The sequence below is a fragment of the Triturus cristatus genome, chromosome 1_2 (genome assembly GCF_964204655.1).
Source record: "Triturus cristatus chromosome 1_2, aTriCri1.1, whole genome shotgun sequence".
NCBI lineage: Eukaryota > Metazoa > Chordata > Amphibia > Caudata > Salamandridae > Triturus > Triturus cristatus.
This window is the reverse complement of record NC_140580.1, coordinates 1,187,702,504-1,187,721,709: the sequence shown is the minus strand read 5'-3', so window position 1 is coordinate 1,187,721,709 and position 19,206 is coordinate 1,187,702,504. Positions and strand designations below refer to the sequence as shown.

The following is a 19,206-nucleotide window of genomic DNA, read 5'->3' as shown; positions in this document are numbered from 1 at the left end:
AGGTGGGCTGGAGGTGTGTTCTCAGGACAATGGGGCTGGAGCTGTGTTTGCAGGTCAGTGAGGCTGGAGGTGGGGCTGGAGCTGTGTTAGGAGGACAGTGGGGCTGGAGATGTGTTCTTAGGTTAGTGGGGCTGGAGATGGGGCTGGAGCTGTGTTAGCAGGACAGTGTGGCTGGAGGTGTGTTCTCAGGACAGTAGGGCTGGAGATGTGTTCTTAGGTCAGTGGGGCTGGAGGTGTGTTCTCAGGACAGTGGGGCTGGAGCTGTGTTTGCAGGTCAGTGGGACTGGAGGTTGGGCTGGAGCTGTGTTAGGAGGACAGTGGGGCTGGAGAAGTGTTCTTATGTCAGTGGGGCTGGAGGTGTGTTCTCAGGACAATGGGGCTGGAGCTGTGTTTGCAGGTCAGTGGGGCTGGAGCTGTGATAGGAGGATAGTGGGGCTGGAGATGTGTTCTTAGGTCAGTGGGGCTGGAGATGTGTTCTTATGTCAGTGGGGCTGGAGATGTGTTCTCAGGACAGTGGGGCTGGAGGTGTGTTCTTAGGTCAGTGGGGCTGGAGATGTGTTCTTAGGTCAGTGGGGCTGGAGATGTGTTCTCAGGACAGTGGGGCCGGGGACGCTCACTGCCCACACAGAGTCACTGTAGTGTTTTCTCTCTCTCCAGGTGGAAGCGAAGGGGTTCCTGCCCCTGACGGAGAAGGTGAACGTGACGGACTCCGCGGGCTCGTATTCGGCCAATGTTCACGATTTTGTGGTGATAAAGAACAGAAAACAATACCCAAGCCCCTCGTCTTCATTCGCTGCCCTTCAAGTGTTTCCCCCCCACCCCAGGGGGGGTTCACCCCTCCACGGGTCTTCCTTGTGCATCACAAACTTCACCACTCAGTGTGTTCTGTTACCCTCACTCCGCAGCACTCACTGCCATTCATGCTGGTCTGACACCCTCACTCACGGAGTCACATGCTCACCCACGCGTCTCTCCCATCTCTGGCTCCACTCCCTCCACTCCGGATCTCCTCTGCCCTCTTTCCACCCACCCTCACCCCCAAACCCACACCTGCAACTGTCCCTTTGAGTTGCTACAGTCAACAGCTGCTCAGCGCCTTGAAGCCACAGATTCCCTCCTTGTGATAAAGCGCTGTGCACTGGGTTCTCACAGTGCAGCCTCCCCTTCACACAGCTGTCAGCAGCTGCCTCACAACATCTGTTCCACTCATAACCGCAGCCCGTGGCTCAGATAGGTAAGAAAGGCCCAAGTGAGGACAGATGTGACGAGGAGTACACACCGAGGGGTACCACAAAAGGAAACGAAACATAAATCATCAGTCGCTGCAGGTGAAGCTGAACATAGATTCACTCACAGGTAGTGGTCACGTGACAGCATAGACAGTGCCGGGCACTAGTCCTTGACGTCTTGGAACCTCTGACTTGGACTGGGACTCCACCAGAGGGTGCCCACCACTTCCTTGGACACTTACCAACTCCATACAGTCACCTTTCAGTCAGACGGGCCCACCGCACCTCTGTGTGTGATGTTACAAATCCCGAAGAAGGTGAGCGTTTCAAACTTAAGGCGGGGGGGTTCCTTAAGACCCTCTCACATTCAACAGACATGCCTTCAGATAGGGGGGTCGCCCTAAACTTCTTCCAACCCTCTCACAGATTCAACAGACATGCCTTCAGGCAGGCGGGCGCCCTTCACTTCTTCTGACCCTCTCACACATTCAACAGACATGCCTTCAGGCAGGCGGGCGCCCTTCACTTTTTCTGACCCTCTCACAGATTCAACTGATATTCTTTCGGTCAGGGGAACACTCTTCACTTCTTCTGACCCTCTCACATTCATCAGACATCCCTTTGGGCAGGGGGGTGCCCATCACTGATTCTGACCCTCTCATAGATTCAACAGACATGCCTTCGGGCAGGGGGGCACCCTTGACTTCTTCTGACCCTCTCACATTCAACAGACATGCCTTCGGGCAAAGGCGCACCCTTCACTTCTGACCCTCTCACATTCATCAGACATGCATTTGGGCATGGAGGACGACCTTCACTTCTTCTGACCCTCTCACAGATTCAATAAACATGCCTTCGGCCAAAGGCACGCCCTTCACTTCTGACCCTCTCACACGCAACAGATATGCCTTCGGGCAAAGGCGCACCCTTCACTTCTGACCCTCTCACATTCAACAGACATGCCTTCGGGCAAAGGCACGCCCTTGACTTCTTCTGAACCTCTCACAATCAACAGACATGCCTTCGGGCAGTGGGGTGCCCATCACTGATCCTGACCCTCTCATAGATTCAATAGACATGCCTTCGGGCAGGGGGGCACCCTTGACTTCTTCTGACCCTCTCACATTCAACAGACATGCCTTCGGGCAGGGGGGTGCCCATCACTGATCCTGACCCTCTCATAGATTCAACAGACATGCCTTCGGGCAGGGAGGCACCCTTGACTTCTTCTGACCCTCTCACATTCAACAGACATGCCTTCGGGCAGGGGGGCGCCCGTGACTTCTTCTGACCCTCTCACATTCAACAGACATGCCTTCGGGCAGGGGGTGCCCTTGACTTCTTCTGACCCTCTCACAGACTCAACATACATGCCTTCGGGCACGTGGCGCCCTTCCCTTCTTCGGACCCTCTCACAGATTCAACAGACATGCCTTCAGATAGGGGGGTCGCCCTAAACTTCTTCCAACCCTCTCACAGATTCAACAGACATGCCTTCAGGCAGGCGGGCGCCCTTCACTTCTTCTGACCCTCTTACACATTCAACAGACATGCCTTCAGGCAGGCGGGCACTCTTCATTTTTTCTGACCCTCTCACAGATTCAACTGATATTCTTTCGGTCAGGGGAACACTCTTCACTTCTTCTGACCCTCTCACATTCATCAGACATCCCTTCGGGCATGGGGGTGCCCATCACTGATCCTGACCCTCTCATAGATTCAACAGACATGCCTTCGGGCAGGGGGGCACCCTTGACTTCTTCTGACCCTCTCACATTCAACAGACATGCCTTCGGGCAAAGGCGCACCCTTCACTTCTGACCCTCTCACATTCATCAGACATGCATTTGGGCATGGAGGACGACCTTCACTTCTTCTGACGCTCTCACAGATTCAATAAACATGCCTTCGGGCAAAGGCGCACCCTTCACTTCTGACCCTCTCACACGCAACAGACATGCCTTCGGGCAAAGGCACACCCTTCACTTCTGACCCTCTCACATTCAACAGACATGCCATCGGGCAAAGGCGCGCCCTTGACTTCTTCTGAACCTCTCACATTCAACAGACATGCCTTCGGGCAGTGGGGTGCCCATCACTGATCCTGACCCTCTCATAGATTCAACAGACATGCCTTCGGGCAGGGGGGCACCCTTGTCTTCTTCTGACCCTCTCACATTCAACAGACATGCCTTCGGGCAGGGGAGCACCCTTGACTTCTTCTGACACTCTCACATTCAACAGACATGCCTTCGGGCAGGGGGGCGCCCTTGACTTCTTCTGACCCTCTCACAGATTCAACATACATGCCTTCGGGCACGTGGCGCCCTTCCCTTCTTCGGACCCTCTCACAGATTCTACAAACATGCCTTTGGGGAGGGGGTGCCCTTCTCTTCTTCTGACCCTCCCACAGATTCAACAGATATGCCTTTGCAGGGTCACCCTTCACTTCTTCTCTTCTGACTCTCTCACAGATTCAATAGACAAGACTTCGGGTAGGGGGGTGCCCTTCACTGCTTCTGACTCTCTCACAGATTCAACAAACATGCCTACTGGCAGAGGGGCGCCCTTCTCTTCTTCTGACGCTCTCACAGATTCAACAGACATGCCTTCAGCCAGGGGGAGCCCTTAACTTCTTCAGACCCTCTCACACATTCAACAGAAATGCCTTCGGGCAGGGGGGTGCCCTTCACTTCTGACCCTCTCACAGTTCAACAGACATGCCGTCAGCCAGGTGGCGCCCTTCAATTCTTCTGACCCTCTCACAGATTCAAGACATGCCTTCGGGCGGGGGAGGGCAATCTTCACTATTTCTGTCCCTGTCACAGATTCAACAGACATGCCTTCAGGCAAGGGTGCGCCCATCACTTCTTCTGACCCTCTCACAGATTCAACAGACATGCCATCGGCAGGGGGGCCCCTTCACTTCTTCTGACCCTCTCACAGTTCAATAGACGTGCCTTCACGCAGGGGGGCGGCCTTCACTGTTTCTGTCCCTGTCACAGATTCAACAGACATGCCTTCAGATAGGGTGCGCCCTTCACTGTTTCTGACCCTCTCACAGATTCAATATACATGCCTTCGGGCAGGGGTGCCCTTCACTTCTTCTGACCCTCTCATAGATTCAACAGGCATGCCTTCAGGCAGGCGGGCACCCTTCATTTTTTCTGACCCTATCACAGATTCAACTGATATTCTTTCGGTCAGGGGAACACTCTTCACTTCTTCTGACCCTCTCACATTCATCAGACATCCCTTCGGGCAGGGGGGTGCCCATCACTGATCTTGACCCTCTCATAGATTCAACAGACATGCCTTCGGGCAGGGGGGCACCCTTGACTTCTTCTGACCCTCTCACATTCAACAGACATGCCTTCGGGCAAAGGCGCACCCTTCACTTCTGACCCTCTCACATTCATCAGACATGCATTTGGGCATGGAGGACGACCTTCACTTCTTCTGACCCTCTCACAGATTCAATAAACATGCCTTCGGGCAAAGGCGCGCCCTTGACTTCTTCTGAACCTCTCACATTCAACAGACATGCCTTCGGGCAGTGGGGTGCCCATCACTGATCCTGACCCTCTCATAGATTCAACAGACATGCCTTCGGGCAGGGGGCACCCTTGACTTCTTCTGACCCTCTCACATTCAACAGACATGCCTTCGGGCAGGGGGACGCCCTTGACTTCTTCTGACCCTCTCACAGATTCAACATACATGCCTTCGGGCACGTGGCGCCCTTCCCTTCTTCGGACCCTCTCACAGATTCTACAGACATGCCTTTGGGGAGGGGGTGCCCTTCTCTTCTTCTGACCCTCCCACAGATTCAACAGTTATGCCTTTGCAGGGTCACCCTTCACTTCTTCTCTTCTGACTCTCTCACAGATTCAATAGACAAGCCTACTGGCAGAGGGGCGCCCTTCTCGTCTTCTGACGCTCTCACAGAATCAACAGACATTCTGTTAGAAAGGGTAGACGGACCGGGAGGGTCGGCCGGGGTCAAGAGGAGAGGTCTCCGGGGAGAGCCGTCTCCAGCGATCGTACAGACAAGTAACTTCCCCCCCACAGACAGATACCACACACGGATAAGGTTCAGTGTTCTTTATAAGCACTTCTTAAGGTACGGTTGAATGGTACAAGGAGGTCTGGACTCAGGGGTCCCCTCGATTCAAGTCTCTCAATGCAGGGTAAGGGGGGACGGGACAGTCTGTTTACCAGTCAGGTAGTTCGGGTGAGATGATGACTAGCTCACAATCCTCGAGCTTGGTGGTTTAGTTGGTACGGGCCGCGGCAGTGCCAGCAGGTCCCGGTCGAGATGGTCGGTACACGGTCCGCGGCAGCGCCAGCAGGTCCCGGAAAGATGGTCGATGTACGGTCCGCGGCAGCGCCAGCAGGTCCCGGTGAGGATGGTCGTTACAACGGGCCGCGGCAGCGCCAGCAGGTCCCGACGAGGATGGATGTTGCAGAAGGCCGCGGCAGCGCCAGCAGGCAGGACGATGGTTCACAAGAGCGGGCTACGGCAGCGCCAGTAGTCCGTCAAGGCTGAGTTCTCTCGGTGTCTCTCGACTCCAGGATACAACTGCCTTCCTGCTCCGGAGTTGCCCCAGTTATAGGGCAGGCGCGCTTTGATGTCCGGACCCTCGCACTTGGAGGTCGGAGGGCCCGGGATGAAGGTGTCCAGACACCCAGCAGGGGGTGGAGCCAGCGCCTGGGGGAGCTGGAGGCGATCGGCACCTGGCGGGGGAAGAGCTCTTGACACTTCGTCCTCCCATTGACCGGCCAAGTGGTCCGCTCACCTCCCGGGTGGATGGTGGTGCCGGGATGTCGGGGCCGGTCAGGCCCGGGGTTAGGGTCGGGGCGAGGCCACGCGGCCTCGTGGTGCAGGGCCCAAGATGGCGGCTTGAACCGGCCGGGGGAGCCGGTGGGGCTGGGCCCCGTGATGAGTAGAGGTCCGAGGGCAGAAGATCCGTCGGGGGACGGGGTACAGGTGCTTTTCGTGGGTTATGCCTGGTGGGCCGGAGCTCGGGCCCTGTCGTGCGGGGAGGGAGCAAGCCCTTCGTGTGGCCTGTCCAACATGCGTCCCCCCCGGGGAACAACCTTTACAACGCAACTTTTACAACGCACTACCATTACAACGCATTTTTTACAACGCATAATCCATTACAACGCATGACATTACAACGCATGACACTACAACGCATTTTTAAAAACTACCTTTACAACGCATTCCATTACAACGCATACTACCATTACAACGCATACCATTACAACGCATAATATTACACTATACTATCCAACACTTACCCTACTGATGCACCCCCTGGAGTTAGAATAATAATTTTTACCCCTATACTATCCAACACTTACCCTACTGATGCACCCCCTGGAGTTAGAATAGTAATTTTTACCCCTATACTATCCAACACTTACCCTACTGATGCACCCCCTGGAGTTAGAATAGTAATTTTTACCCCTATACTATCCAACACTTACCCTACTGATGCACCCCCTGGAGTTAGAATAGTAATTTTTACCCCTATACTATCCAACACTTACCCTACTGATGCACCCCCTGGAGTTAGAATAGTAATTTTTACCCCTATACTATCCAACACTTACCCTACTGATGCACCCCCTGGAGTTAGAATAGTAATTTTTACCCCTATACTATCCAACACTTACCCTACTGATGCACCCCCTGGAGTTAGAATAGTAATTTTTACCCCTATACTATCCAACACTTACCCTACTGTTGCACCCCCTGGAGTTAGAATAGTAATTTTTACCCCTATACTATCCAACACTTACCCTACTGTTGCACCCCCTGGAGTTAGAATAGTAATTTTTACCCCTATACTATCCAACACTTACCCTACTGTTGCACCCCCTGGAGTTAGAATAGTAATTTTTACCCCTATACTATCTAATACTTACCTTAAATGTAATTTAATATTATGCGTTGTAATGGTATGCGTTGTAAAGGTAGTATGCGTTGTAATGGTAGTGCGTTGTAAAGGTATTTTTTAAAAATGCGTTGTAGTGTCATGCGTTGTAATGTCATGCGTTGTAATGGATTATGCGTTGTAAAAAATGCGTTGTAAGTGCATGCGTTGTAAAAGTGTGCGTTGTAACGTCATACATCCGTCCCCCCCAGCTGAAGGCGGGGAGAGTCACCCATCTCCTTGGTGACTCTCTTCGTCGAGGCGGAAAAAGCGGGACAGGCCATCCGCGTTGGCGTGGTCTTGGCCTGGTCGGTGCTCCACAGTGAAGTCCATTCCCTGCAGGGAAATGGACCAGCGCAAGAGTTTTGGGTTCTCCCCCCGCATCTGCATCAGCCACTGCAGGGGTCGATGGTCGGTTTGTACCCGGAAGTGGGTACCGAAGAGATAGGGCCGGAGCTTTCTGAGGGCCCACACCACTGCGAAGGCCTCCCTCTCGATGGTGCTCCAGCGCTGTTCTCGGGCCAGGAGACGTCGACTGATGAAGGCCACCGGCTGGTCATGACCTTCGGGGTTTAACTGAGAAAGGACGGCTCCGATGCCGTGGTCGGAGGCGTCGGTCTGTACCACGAATTCCCGACTGTAATCGGAGGCCTGGAGCACCGGGGCGGTGCACAGGGCGGCCTTCAGCTTTTCGAAGGCCGCTTGACAATCGGGAGTCCAGTTAATCCGCTTCGGTTGGTTCTTGGACGTGAGACCCGTGAGGGGCCCCACGATGCTGCCGTAGTCCTTCACGAACCGCCGGTAGTAGCCGGTGAGCCCCAAGAAGGCTCTGACCTCGGTCTGGGTGACGGGGGGCTGCCAGGACTGGATGGCAGCAATCTTAAGTTGTAGCGGGGCCACCAGCCCGCTTCCCACTTGGTGCCCAAGGTAGGTCACAGACCCTTGGCCAATTTGGCACTTGCCGGCCTTAATTGTGAGGCCGGCCCGCTGGAGGGCCTGTAGGACCTCTTGGAGGTGACGGAGGTGGTCGGGCCAGTGGCGGCTGTATACAGCGATATCGTCCAGGTAGGCAGCGCTGAACTCTTCGAGCCCCGCCAAGACCTGGTTCACGAGGCGTTGAAACGTGGCGGGGGCATTCTTCATGCCGAAGGGCATGACCTTGAATTGGTAGTGGCCATCGGGGGTAGAGAAGGCTGACCGTTCCTGAGCCCTGGGTGTGAGGCCGATCTGCCAGTAGCCCGCTGTTAGGTCGAAGATACTGAGGTAGCGGGCGGCCCCCAGCCGGTCGATCAGCTCGTCTGCTCGGGGGATCGGATGAGCGTCGGTCCGGGTGACAGCGTTCAAGCCCCGGTAGTCGACGCAGAATCTCAGTTCAGGTGCGGTGCCGGGGGCAGTGGCTTTGGGGACCAATACAACCGGACTGGCCCAGGGACTGTCCGAGGGCTCGATGACCCCGATTGTGAGCATCTTGGCCACTTCCTCCTGTATGCAGGCCCGTACCCGATCTGGTACGCGGTAGGCCCGGTGTCGGACAGGGGGACTGTCCCCGGTGTCCACGTCGTGCAAACACCAAGGGGTGACCCCGGGGGTGAGGGAGAACAGGGTAGCGAACTGCAGCAGGAGGTTCCGGCAGCCCTGGCGTTGCTCCGAAGTGAGGGCGTCAGAGAGCCGGACCCCGTCCACGGAGCCGTCATTCTCCTGAGTCTTCAGAAGATCCGGGAGGGGTTCGGAGTCTTCCTCTGCCCCACTGTCCGTAGCCATCAGGAGGCTGAGTTCTGAGCGCACAAAGTGTGGTTTGAGTCGGTTGGTGTGGAGGACCCGAAGGGGGTTCCGGGAGGTCCCCAGGTCGATGAGGTAAGTGACGGGGCTTTTGCGCTCGACCACTTTGAAGGGCCCCGTCCACTTATCTTGCAAGGCACATGGTTCGGTGGGGGACATCACCCATACTTGTTGTCCAGGCTCGAACTCAACGGAGGAGGCATTGTGATCATACCACCTCTTCATGTCCTCCTGGCTGGCCTCGAGGTTCGCCTTGGCCATCTCTCTGAAGCGCCGGGTCTGATTGCGTAGGGCCAGGAGGTATTTGAAGACGTCTGGAGGGGTCTTTAGGGGGGCCATCTCCCAACCTTCTTTTACTAGGCTGAGGGGCCCTCGCACCGGGTGCCCGTACAGGAGTTCGAAAGGGCTAAAACCGAGGGACTTCTGGGGAACTTCTCGGTAGGCAAAGAGGAGGCACGGGAGTAGTACATCCCACTGGCGACGGAGGGGCTCTTCCAATCCCCCAATCATCCCCTTGAGAGTGCGGTTAAAACGCTCCACTAGTCCGTTCCCTTGGGGGTGATAGGGGGTCGTGAATCTGTAGGTGACCCCGCATTGTTGCCAGAGGGACTTCATGTATTTGGATATAAAGTTTGTGCCTTGGTCGCTGACGACTTCTCGGGGGAAGCCTACCCGGGAGAAGATCCCCATTAGGGCCCGGCCAACCACCGGAGCTGTCACGGTCCGTAGGGGCACCGCCTCGGGGTAGCGGGTGGCATGGTCCACCAGTACTAAGATGAACCTGTGTCCTTGTGCCGTGCGGGGGTCCAGAGGCCCCACAATGTCTATCCCCACCCTCTCGAACGGGGTGGTGACCACAGGGAAGGGTTGCAGAGGGGCTTTCAGCTTCCGACCACTCTTCCCGCTGGCTTGGCATGTGGGGCAAGATCGGCAGTGGTTCAGGACGTCGTTCCTCATTTTCGGCCAGAAAAAGTGGGTCACTAGGCGGCTGTACGTTTTGTCCTGGCCCAGGTGTCCAGCCAGGGGGACATCGTGGGCCAGGTTGAGCAGAAAGTCTCTGAAGCGGAGAGGTACCACCAGTACTCGACCGGCCCCCAGCTCGGCGATTCTTTGCTCGCTGTATAGCAGGTCGTTATCCCAGTAGACCCAGTGAGTTCAGGTGGAGTCCCCTGCGTTCTGGGCGCTGGCTTGTTGGCGGAGTCCCTCGAGGGAGGGACAGGTCTTTTGTTCCTGGCGGAACTGTTCTTGGGTGGGCCCCCCTTCTTGACGCCACTGAGCCAGGTCAGGAAGGTTCTGGGGTTGCGCGTCCCCTTCGGTCGTCGGGTCTGGGAGGCTGGCCTCGTCGTTGTCTTCTACTGGGGCGACCGGGGGCGGAGGTGCTGGCCATTCCGGTTCTTCTGATCGGGGACGGCACGGGCAGCCATGGTCCGGGTGGTTACGCAGGCCCAGTCCGGGAGGCCCAGCATCCCCAGGTGCTCTCTTCTCTCAACGGTGGCCCACGGGGAACTCTCGAGGTCATTCCCCAGGAGGCAGTCCACGGGGGCATCGTCCCGGACCGTCACTTTCAACAGGCCGGAGTCCCCTCCCCATTCGAACGGGACGCAGGCCATTTGACACATACTCTCAGAGTTGTCTGCCGAGCGGACGGGGCAGAGAATGTTCGGCAGGATCTGCTCGGGCTTCACCAGGTGACAGCGGACGGCCGTCACACTGGCGCCTGTGTCACGCAAGGCCTCGGCTCGCTGTCCATTAATGGTCACCCACTGACCGTATTTCTTGGTGTTAGCGGGTAGGGGAGCCCGTGGGACCATGTCTCTTCCCCCTAAGCACGCCAGGACCATGGCGGCCGGTTCCCACTCTTGCTGGGCCGGCTCATACTCTTCTGGTTCCCCCGATAATTGCTCTTCCCCCAGGGCGGCGGCAGCTACCTGGCGGGGCTTGGGTGTTTGGTTCTGCGGGCAGCTCGGGTCATTGGCGTAGTGGCCGACTCGCTGGCATCGGTGGCACGTGACGTTGGCTCGGAACCCAGGACGCCACGGGGGGTTGCCCCGGCCGGCCGGAGGCGGGGTGCTGGCCACGGGTGTTGCTGGCAAGGCGTCTCTCCCTCGCCCCTGGCCCCCTCCTCCTCCCCGAGGACGGTGCTGGCCTGGGTTGCTTCTGTTCTGTTCGTGTGGCCCCCTCCGGCCCACCCGGGTGCTTTCCCATCGGTCAGCTTCGGCGGCGAGCTGCCGGGGGTCAGTTAGCTTACTGTCGAGGAGGTGCTGCCTGAGCTCGACGAAACAGTTGTTCGACAGGTGCTCCCATACCATAAGGTTAAAGAGTTGTTCGTAGGTGGTGACATGGCTCCCCTTGATCCAACCCTCGAAGGCACGGCTAAAATAGTTCACGTATTCTACCCAAGTTGTACCTGGGATCCGGGTGCAATCTCTGAACCTCTGGCGGTACATCTCGGGTGTGAGGCCGTAGCGGGTGAGGAGGGCAGCCTTCATGTGGTCGTAGGACGACATTTGGTGATCTGGGAGCTGCAGTAGGGCATCGCGACCCTCGTTGACAAACCTCCCCCAAAGTCCGGCTCCCCAATCACTCCGGTCGATCCGGTGGGAGGTCATGGCGATCTCGTAGGCTTTAAACCACTGTTGTATGTCGTCTTCTCGGACATACTCGCGGACAACATCCTTGGGGATGTGGACTTTTTTCTCGATTGGCCCCGGGGTGTGTGGTCGCTCAGGCACCCCCAGTTCTTTATTCTGTTTCCGAAGTTCTATCTCCGCTAGTTGGCGCTCGTGCTCGAGCGTTATTTTTTTCTCCTCCAGCTCTCTCTGTCTCTGCTTCTCTTCTCGTTCTTCTCGGAGCCGCATATGCTCGAGGTTGAGTTTCTGTTCAGCTAACTTGAGTTCCCCATCCATCTTGAGTCGTGCCATTTCTAACTCGTGCAATCTGGTTCTTTCTCTTTCTCGGATCTCCTCCTGCGAGAGGCCCGTTCCCCGCTCCTCGGGAGCCGTGGCGTTCCCCTCTGGTGTGATGCTGCTTTGGTCGGAGGGTCCGGCGACCCCAGTTTCTGTCCACGACTCTAGGGCGTGCTTTAGATCATCCTTGGTACTCAGGCCGGTGGTAGCAATGCCAAGTTCTATGCAGAATTGTCTCAGTTCGCGGTGGTTGTATTCTTCTAACTTATCCATTTGGAATTTCTCGGTGGAGCTGCTATCTTTGGCTGACATCGTGTTTTTGTCGTGGGGTGAGCTACTCTCTGTACGATTACGCGTTGATTCGGATCGCGCCGCTGGCCACCAATGTTAGAAAGGGTAGACGGACCGGGAGGGTCGGCCGGGGTCAAGAGGAGAGGTCTCCGGGGAGAGCCGTCTCCAGCGATCGTACAGACAAGTAACTTCCCCCCCACAGACAGATACCACACACGGATAAGGTTCAGTGTTCTTTATAAGCACTTCTTAAGGTACGGTTGAATGGTACAAGGAGGTCTGGACTCAGGGGTCCCCTCGATTCAAGTCTCTCAATGCAGGGTAAGGGGGGACGGGACAGTCTGTTTACCAGTCAGGTAGTTCGGGTGAGATGATGACTAGCTCACAATCCTCGAGCTTGGTGGTTTAGTTGGTACGGGCCGCGGCAGCGCCAGCAGGTCCCGGTCGAGATGGTCGGTACACGGTCCGCGGCAGCGCCAGCAGGTCCCGGAAAGATGGTCGATGTACGGTCCGCGGCAGCGCCAGCAGGTCCCGGTGAGGATGGTCGTTACAACGGGCCGCGGCAGCGCCAGCAGGTCCCGACGAGGATGGATGTTGCAGAAGGCCGCGGCAGCGCCAGCAGGCAGGACGATGGTTCACAAGAGCGGGCTACGGCAGCGCCAGTAGTCCGTCAAGGCTGAGTTCTCTCGGTGTCTCTCGACTCCAGGATACAACTGCCTTCCTGCTCCGGAGTTGCCCCAGTTATAGGGCAGGCGCGCTTTGATGTCCGGACCCTCGCACTTGGAGGTCGGAGGGCCCGGGATGAAGGTGTCCAGACACCCAGCAGGGGGTGGAGCCAGCGCCTGGGGGAGCTGGAGGCGATCGGCACCTGGCGGGGGAAGAGCTCTTGACACTTCGTCCTCCCATTGACCGGCCAAGTGGTCCGCTCACCTCCCGGGTGGATGGTGGTGCCGGGATGTCGGGGCCGGTCAGGCCCGGGGTTAGGGTCGGGGCGAGGCCACGCGGCCTCGTGGTGCAGGGCCCAAGATGGCGGCTTGAACCGGCCGGGGAAGCCGGTGGGGCTGGGCCCCGTGATGAGTAGAGGTCCGAGGGCAGAAGATCCGTCGGGGGACGGGGTACAGGTGCTTTTCGTGGGTTATGCCTGGTGGGCCGGAGCTCGGGCCCTGTCGTGCGGGGAGGGAGCAAGCCCTTCGTGTGGCCTGTCCAACACATTCCTTCGGGCAGGAGGGGCGCCTTTCTCTCCTTCTGACCCTCTCACAGATTCAACAGACATTCCTTCGGGCGGGGGGGGCGCCCTTCACTTCTTCTGACCCTCTTACAGATTCAACAGACATTCCTTCGGGCAGGAGGGGCGCCTTTCTCTCCTTCTGACCCTCTCACAGATTCAACAGACATTCCTTCGGGCAGGGGGGGGGCGCCCTTCACTTCTTCTGACCCTCAGAAGACATGCCTTCAGCCAGGGGGGCGCCCTTCTCTTCTTCTGACCCTCTCACAGATTCAACAGACATTCCTTCGGGCAGGGGGGGCGCCCTTCTCTTCTTCTGACCCTCTCACAGATTCAACAGACATGGCTTCAGCCAGGGGGCGCCCTTCTCTTCTTCTGACGCTCTCACAGATTCAACAGACATGCCTTCAGCCAGGGGGAGCCCTTAACTTCTTCAGACCCTCTCACACATTCAACAGAAATGCCTTCGGGCAGGGGGGTGCCCTTCACTTCCGACCCTCTCACAGTTCAACAGACATTCCTTCAGCCAGGTGGCGCCCTTCAATTCTTCTGACCCTCTCACAGATTCAAGACATGCCTTCGGGCGGGGGAGGGCACTCTTCACTGTTTCTGTCCCTGTCACAGATTCAACAGACATGCCTTCAGGCAAGGGTGCGCCCATCACTTCTTCTGACCCTCTCACAGATTCAACAGACATGCCATCGGCAGGGGGGCCCCCTTCACTTCTTCTGACCCTCTCACAGTTCAATAGACGTGCCTTCACGCAGGGGGGCGGCCTTCACTGTTTCTGTCCCTGTCACAGATTCAACAGACATGCCTTCAGATAGGGTGCGCCCTTCACTGTTTCTGACCCTCTCACAGATTCAACATACATGCCTTCGGGCAGGGGGCGCCCTTCACTTCTTCTGACCCTCTCATAGATTCAACCGGCATGCCTTCGAGCAGGCGGGCACCCTTCACTTCTTCGGACCCTCTCACAAATTCAACAGACATGCCTTTGGGCAGGGGGGCACCCTTCACTTCTTCTGACCTTCTCACAGATTCAACAGACATGCCTTCAGGCAGGAGGCGCTCTTCACTGTTTCTGACCCTCTCACATTCACCAGACATGCCTTTGCAGGGGAGTGCCCTTCACTACTTCTGACCCTCTCACAGATTACGTGACGACAAGCGTTCTCTCCCGTAGGAGTAACGTCCCCAAGTAGGCACACCTTAATTGAAATATCAAAAAATATAAAAGTCTTGCTTTTGTTCAGTTGTTTAATTTATTTTTGGTTGGGTTCCATGCTATTGCATTCATAGTACATGGTGTTTCATATATTTAATTTCACTTTTATTCTTCCCAATGCATTTCGGGCTGAGCCCTTCTTCAGGGGTCTTTGATTCTGAAAGTATAAGAATGATACATTTTATAGCCAGATTAACAGAAAACAACATGTTAATGCCATCACACGAAGCATAAGTGAAACGAGTGAAACAAGTGAACGAACAAACGAACAAGGCCTGTGTTATCATCTTGGATGGTTGCAGTTAATATTTTGTTAGTTAAAACTCCTTTGTGTGATACTCAACACTATACATTTTATCAACGGTGTGCTTGCATGACTGCCAGACTTTTAAGTGGGCGTGTACTGAAATGCTGCGATTGTGCGATTCGCCGATGTGTTAAAACCCAGGTGGCATGCTGACTCAAGTGGCCGTATGGCTGTTTTTTTCAACGATTTGTTAACACGTGATATGGTGCCTGTAATTGGTTGTTAGAAATTTTAAAGTGCATGGGAGAGAAGAATAAAAAGTTGCATAAACGGCTGTCCTTTAATGAAAGTTGGTATGTTCCGGTAATATAAAGGCTTTCATCAAGGTAAACACAGTGGTCCGAAACTGACAGGATAACCTATGAGTGGAACGAAATCATTATCATCGTAGCAAGGGTATGAAATGAAACGAGAAGCGGAAAACCGCGTACTCGCTTACCCGTCAGATGCTGCTCAGACGTTTCCAATAATGTCTGTGTTCTGTGCGTTAGTGATCCATGTCACGCAGTGTGAGCCATTGAAAAAAGAGTTCCGGTCATGTGCTTAGTGAATAGTGAAGAAATACTACGGATGTATCAACCATAGTCAACAAGTGAAAAGGAATAAGTTAAAAGGAATAAACAAGTGACAGAAGACAGACTCACGTGGTTCCTGCTTTGTTCGTGCAGTGTGCAATAAAGTTGTGTGTGGGTAAAAGTGTATTCTTGTTCTGAATCGGAATGCACTTCGAATTAATTGGGTACATGTCTCCTGGTGCACAAAAATAACAATCAAATGTAAATACTGTCTGTGATATATCTGGGTACTAATGCAATGTTTTATAGACAGCCTAATAATGGAGAAATCTTAAAAAGTGTTGAAATTATCAAATGAACAATCAGCAGTTAATCATCATTTCAGATTATATATCATCAACAGTATTAACAATGAAATGAATGTGGGAAATATGAAGGTTGTAGACAGTGTACAAGAGATTGACGCAAGTGGATAGTGTATCCATATAGCTCACTATGGTGCAGACAGAGTGGTTTTGCACTATAAAAAGCAACCAAATTCCAAACGTTCATTCAAGCCTTTTGGTTGTAACGTCGACAGGTAATGTATCCAAAAAGATTCTCTTCTCAATAGGTGTTGTGAATTGTCTCTTCCAGGTAATGGTGGCACTTTTTCTAAAATGCAAAAACGTAGCTGACTAGGGTTGTGATTGAGCTCATTGAGGTGTACAGCAACTGTAGATTTTGCATTTCTCAATCGTATATTACTTTTGTGTTCGATTATTCGCGTTTTTATTTTTCTCTGTGTTTTTCCAACATACGCCAGTCCACAAGGACATTTTAACATATAGATTACATTACTGCTGACACAAGTTCCTGAAACTTTAAGTTTGATAGAAGTACCCTTTGTCGGGTGAGATATTTCATTTCCCTTTATTATGGCATTGCAATTGCCACAATTGTGGCACGGGAGGGTGCCTCGGTGTAATTTAACTTGTACATTTGCTTTTTCTTTTAACAATTCTTTGAGATTGCGGGTGCGTAAGTATGCAAATCTTGGATTAGATGAAAAAATACCTCTAAAATCTTACTCAAGTGCAAGTAGTGACCAATGTTTTAGGATAGATTTTTTGATTTTGTAACTTCTGCTGGAAAATTTGGAAACAAACACGGACCTTTGTTCGTCGCTTTTAGGTTTTGAAGTTAATAAACAGTTCCTTTCCAACTTTTGAGCTCTTTCCATGGCTTCATTTAATATGGATTCAGGATATCCTCTCTGTTTGAATTTCTCCAAAGTAATTGCTTTGTGCTTATTTTACATTTCCTCTGTGGAAGCGATTCTTTTAATCCGGAGGAGTTGTGAAAACGGCAGTTGCTTCTTTAATGATGGTTGGTGAAAACTTTTATAATGTAACAGGTTGTTTCTGTCCGTTGGTTTATTGAATACACTTGTTTTCAGTATGCCGCTATCATTTGTGATCAGAACATCTAAAAAAGATATTTGATGTTTACTGATGGTAGATGTGAATACAATCCTGTCATTGACCTTGTTCAGATTTTCAATGGCGGTAGTTAGTGTGGTCTCTGATCCTTTCCAAAGAATAAAGATGTCATCGATATATCTTTTATATAAAATAAGATGTTGGCTCCATTCCGGTTGCTGTAATATGTGATCAAGCTCGAAACGATACATGAAAATATTAGCGTAGCAGGGTGCGGCGCAATTTCCCATTGATGTACCCGATGATTGTACAAAAAACTGTTTTTTCCATTGAAAATAACTGTGAAATGGAGTAACTCCATCAAAAATAGTTTTACATCTTCTTCTTTGTCACTTTGTACCAGAAAGCTTTCCACTGCTGTTGAACCTAAATCATGTGAAATTGAAGTGTATAATGACTTGACGTCGATCGTACTCATGATCAGCTCTTTGGTAAAAAGCTCTTTGTGGTCTTCCAAAATATTTAAAAAATGGGTGGTGTCTTTAATATACGTTGACATGTTCCTGACAATGGTCTGTACATGCCTATCACTGAATTTCCCCATGGGTTCATGTATGGAGTTGATCGTAGACAATTCACTTCTTCTGACCCTCTCACAGATTCAATACATGCCTTCAGGCGGGGGGGCGCCCATCACTTTTTCTGACCCTCTCACATTCAACAGACATGCCTTCAGCCAGGGGGGTGCCCTTCTCTTCTTTTGACCCTCTCGCAGATTCAACAAACAAGCCTTCGGGCAGGGGGCGCCCTTCACTTCTTCTGACCCTCTCATAGATTCAACAGACATGCCTTCACGCAGGCGGGCGCCCTTCACTTCTTCGTACCCTCTCACAAATTCAACAGACATGCCTTTGGACAGGGGGGCGCCCTTCACTTCTTCTGACCCTCTCACAGATTCAACAGACATGCCTTCTGGCAGTGGGCACTCGTCACTGTTTCTGACCCTCTCACATTCAACAGACATGCCTTTGGAGGAGGGTTCCCTTCACTTCTTCGGACCCTCTCACAAATTCAACAGACATGCCTTTGGAGGGTGCACCCTTCACTACTTCTGACCCTCTCATAGATTCAACGGACATGCCTTTGGGCAGGGGGGCGCCCTTCACTTCTTCGGACCCTCTCACAAATTCAACAGACATACCTTTGGGCAGGGGGGCGCCCTTCACTGTTTCTGTCTCTCTCATAGATTCAACAGACATGCCTTCTGGCAGGGGGCCCTCTTCACTGTTTCTGACCCTCTCACATTCAACAGACATGCCTTTGCAGGGGAGTGCCCTTCACTACTTCTGACCCTCTCACAGATTCAACAGACATGCCTTCGGCACGGGGGTGCCCTTCACTTCTTCTGATGCTTTCACAGATTCAACAGACATGCCTTCGGCATGGGGCGTGTGAGAAGGTGGCCTGATATATGCTGTCCACTAGTTCTAGTGGGCACCTTGTATCAGTCCAAACAACCCCTTATGGTGATAGGTAAAAGACAACCTTTATTGAAAGCTATCCTAGTGGTAGCTATGGAGAGCAGCCTTCAGGCTAAGTCTTGAAGGAATGTAAAGCAGCTTGTTATACCAGTCTATAATCTCTTAAATCATCAAATGAAAAGACAACCACACCAGGTATATATTTAAAATATATGTATTTAGTATAAAACACACCCCTCTGGTCTCTTTATGAGACTGGAGTTCGAAGTACTTAGTTTACAAGTCAGCAATTATCAGTAATAGCACAAATACACGTTTGGGCCCTAGGGGCGTACCAAACCATATACCAAAAAAGTGGTATAAGAACCACGACTGGAATAGACACTAGGCCTATAGCCTCTAGAATCGCTGGGACCCCAAGAAACCACCCAAGGTAGTGACACATGGGACCCACAGGGACTGTATGCAGTGTGTAAACACAACCGCTGGTTCCCGTTATCTTCTATGGGCAATGTTGCGGTTGGAAATTTAAAGATTAGGGACACTTCTAATCGAGTCAGGACCAAACCCTTTTGGACTTAAGAAGTTCTAGGGCTAGCACCCACGAGAGCACCGGAGTACTCGAGTTACCTCACCCAGGGAAGCCAGGTGCATAGGTGTCTTTTGGTGTCGGGTCGCGTCGTAGATTTCAATGGGAGCCTGCAAAGAACTGTTGCTGCCGTGAAGAGGAGAAGTGTCCAAAGAGATCCAAGCCTGGATCTAGGATGGAAGGAACCTGAAAGCAGAGGGGACAGAGTCTGGGTCACTAGCCAGTGACCAAGGGCAGGATAGACCAATGCCCACAGATGTTGGGTGCTTCAGGTGAGTTGATGGGTGTCT

General features: G+C 53.2%; 1 protein-coding gene across 1 annotated transcript in view; it reads left to right on the top strand.

Annotated features, from left to right (window-relative positions):
* LOC146868995 (carboxypeptidase M-like) overlaps positions 1–19,206 on the top strand; it is a 400,744-nt gene that overhangs the window by 345,967 nt on the left and 35,571 nt on the right. Inside the window, exon 9 of the mRNA XM_085624970.1 lies at positions 658–806. Coding sequence (XP_085481096.1) covers positions 658–806 — 149 coding nt within the window. The remainder of the gene's footprint in view (positions 1–657; positions 807–19,206) is intronic.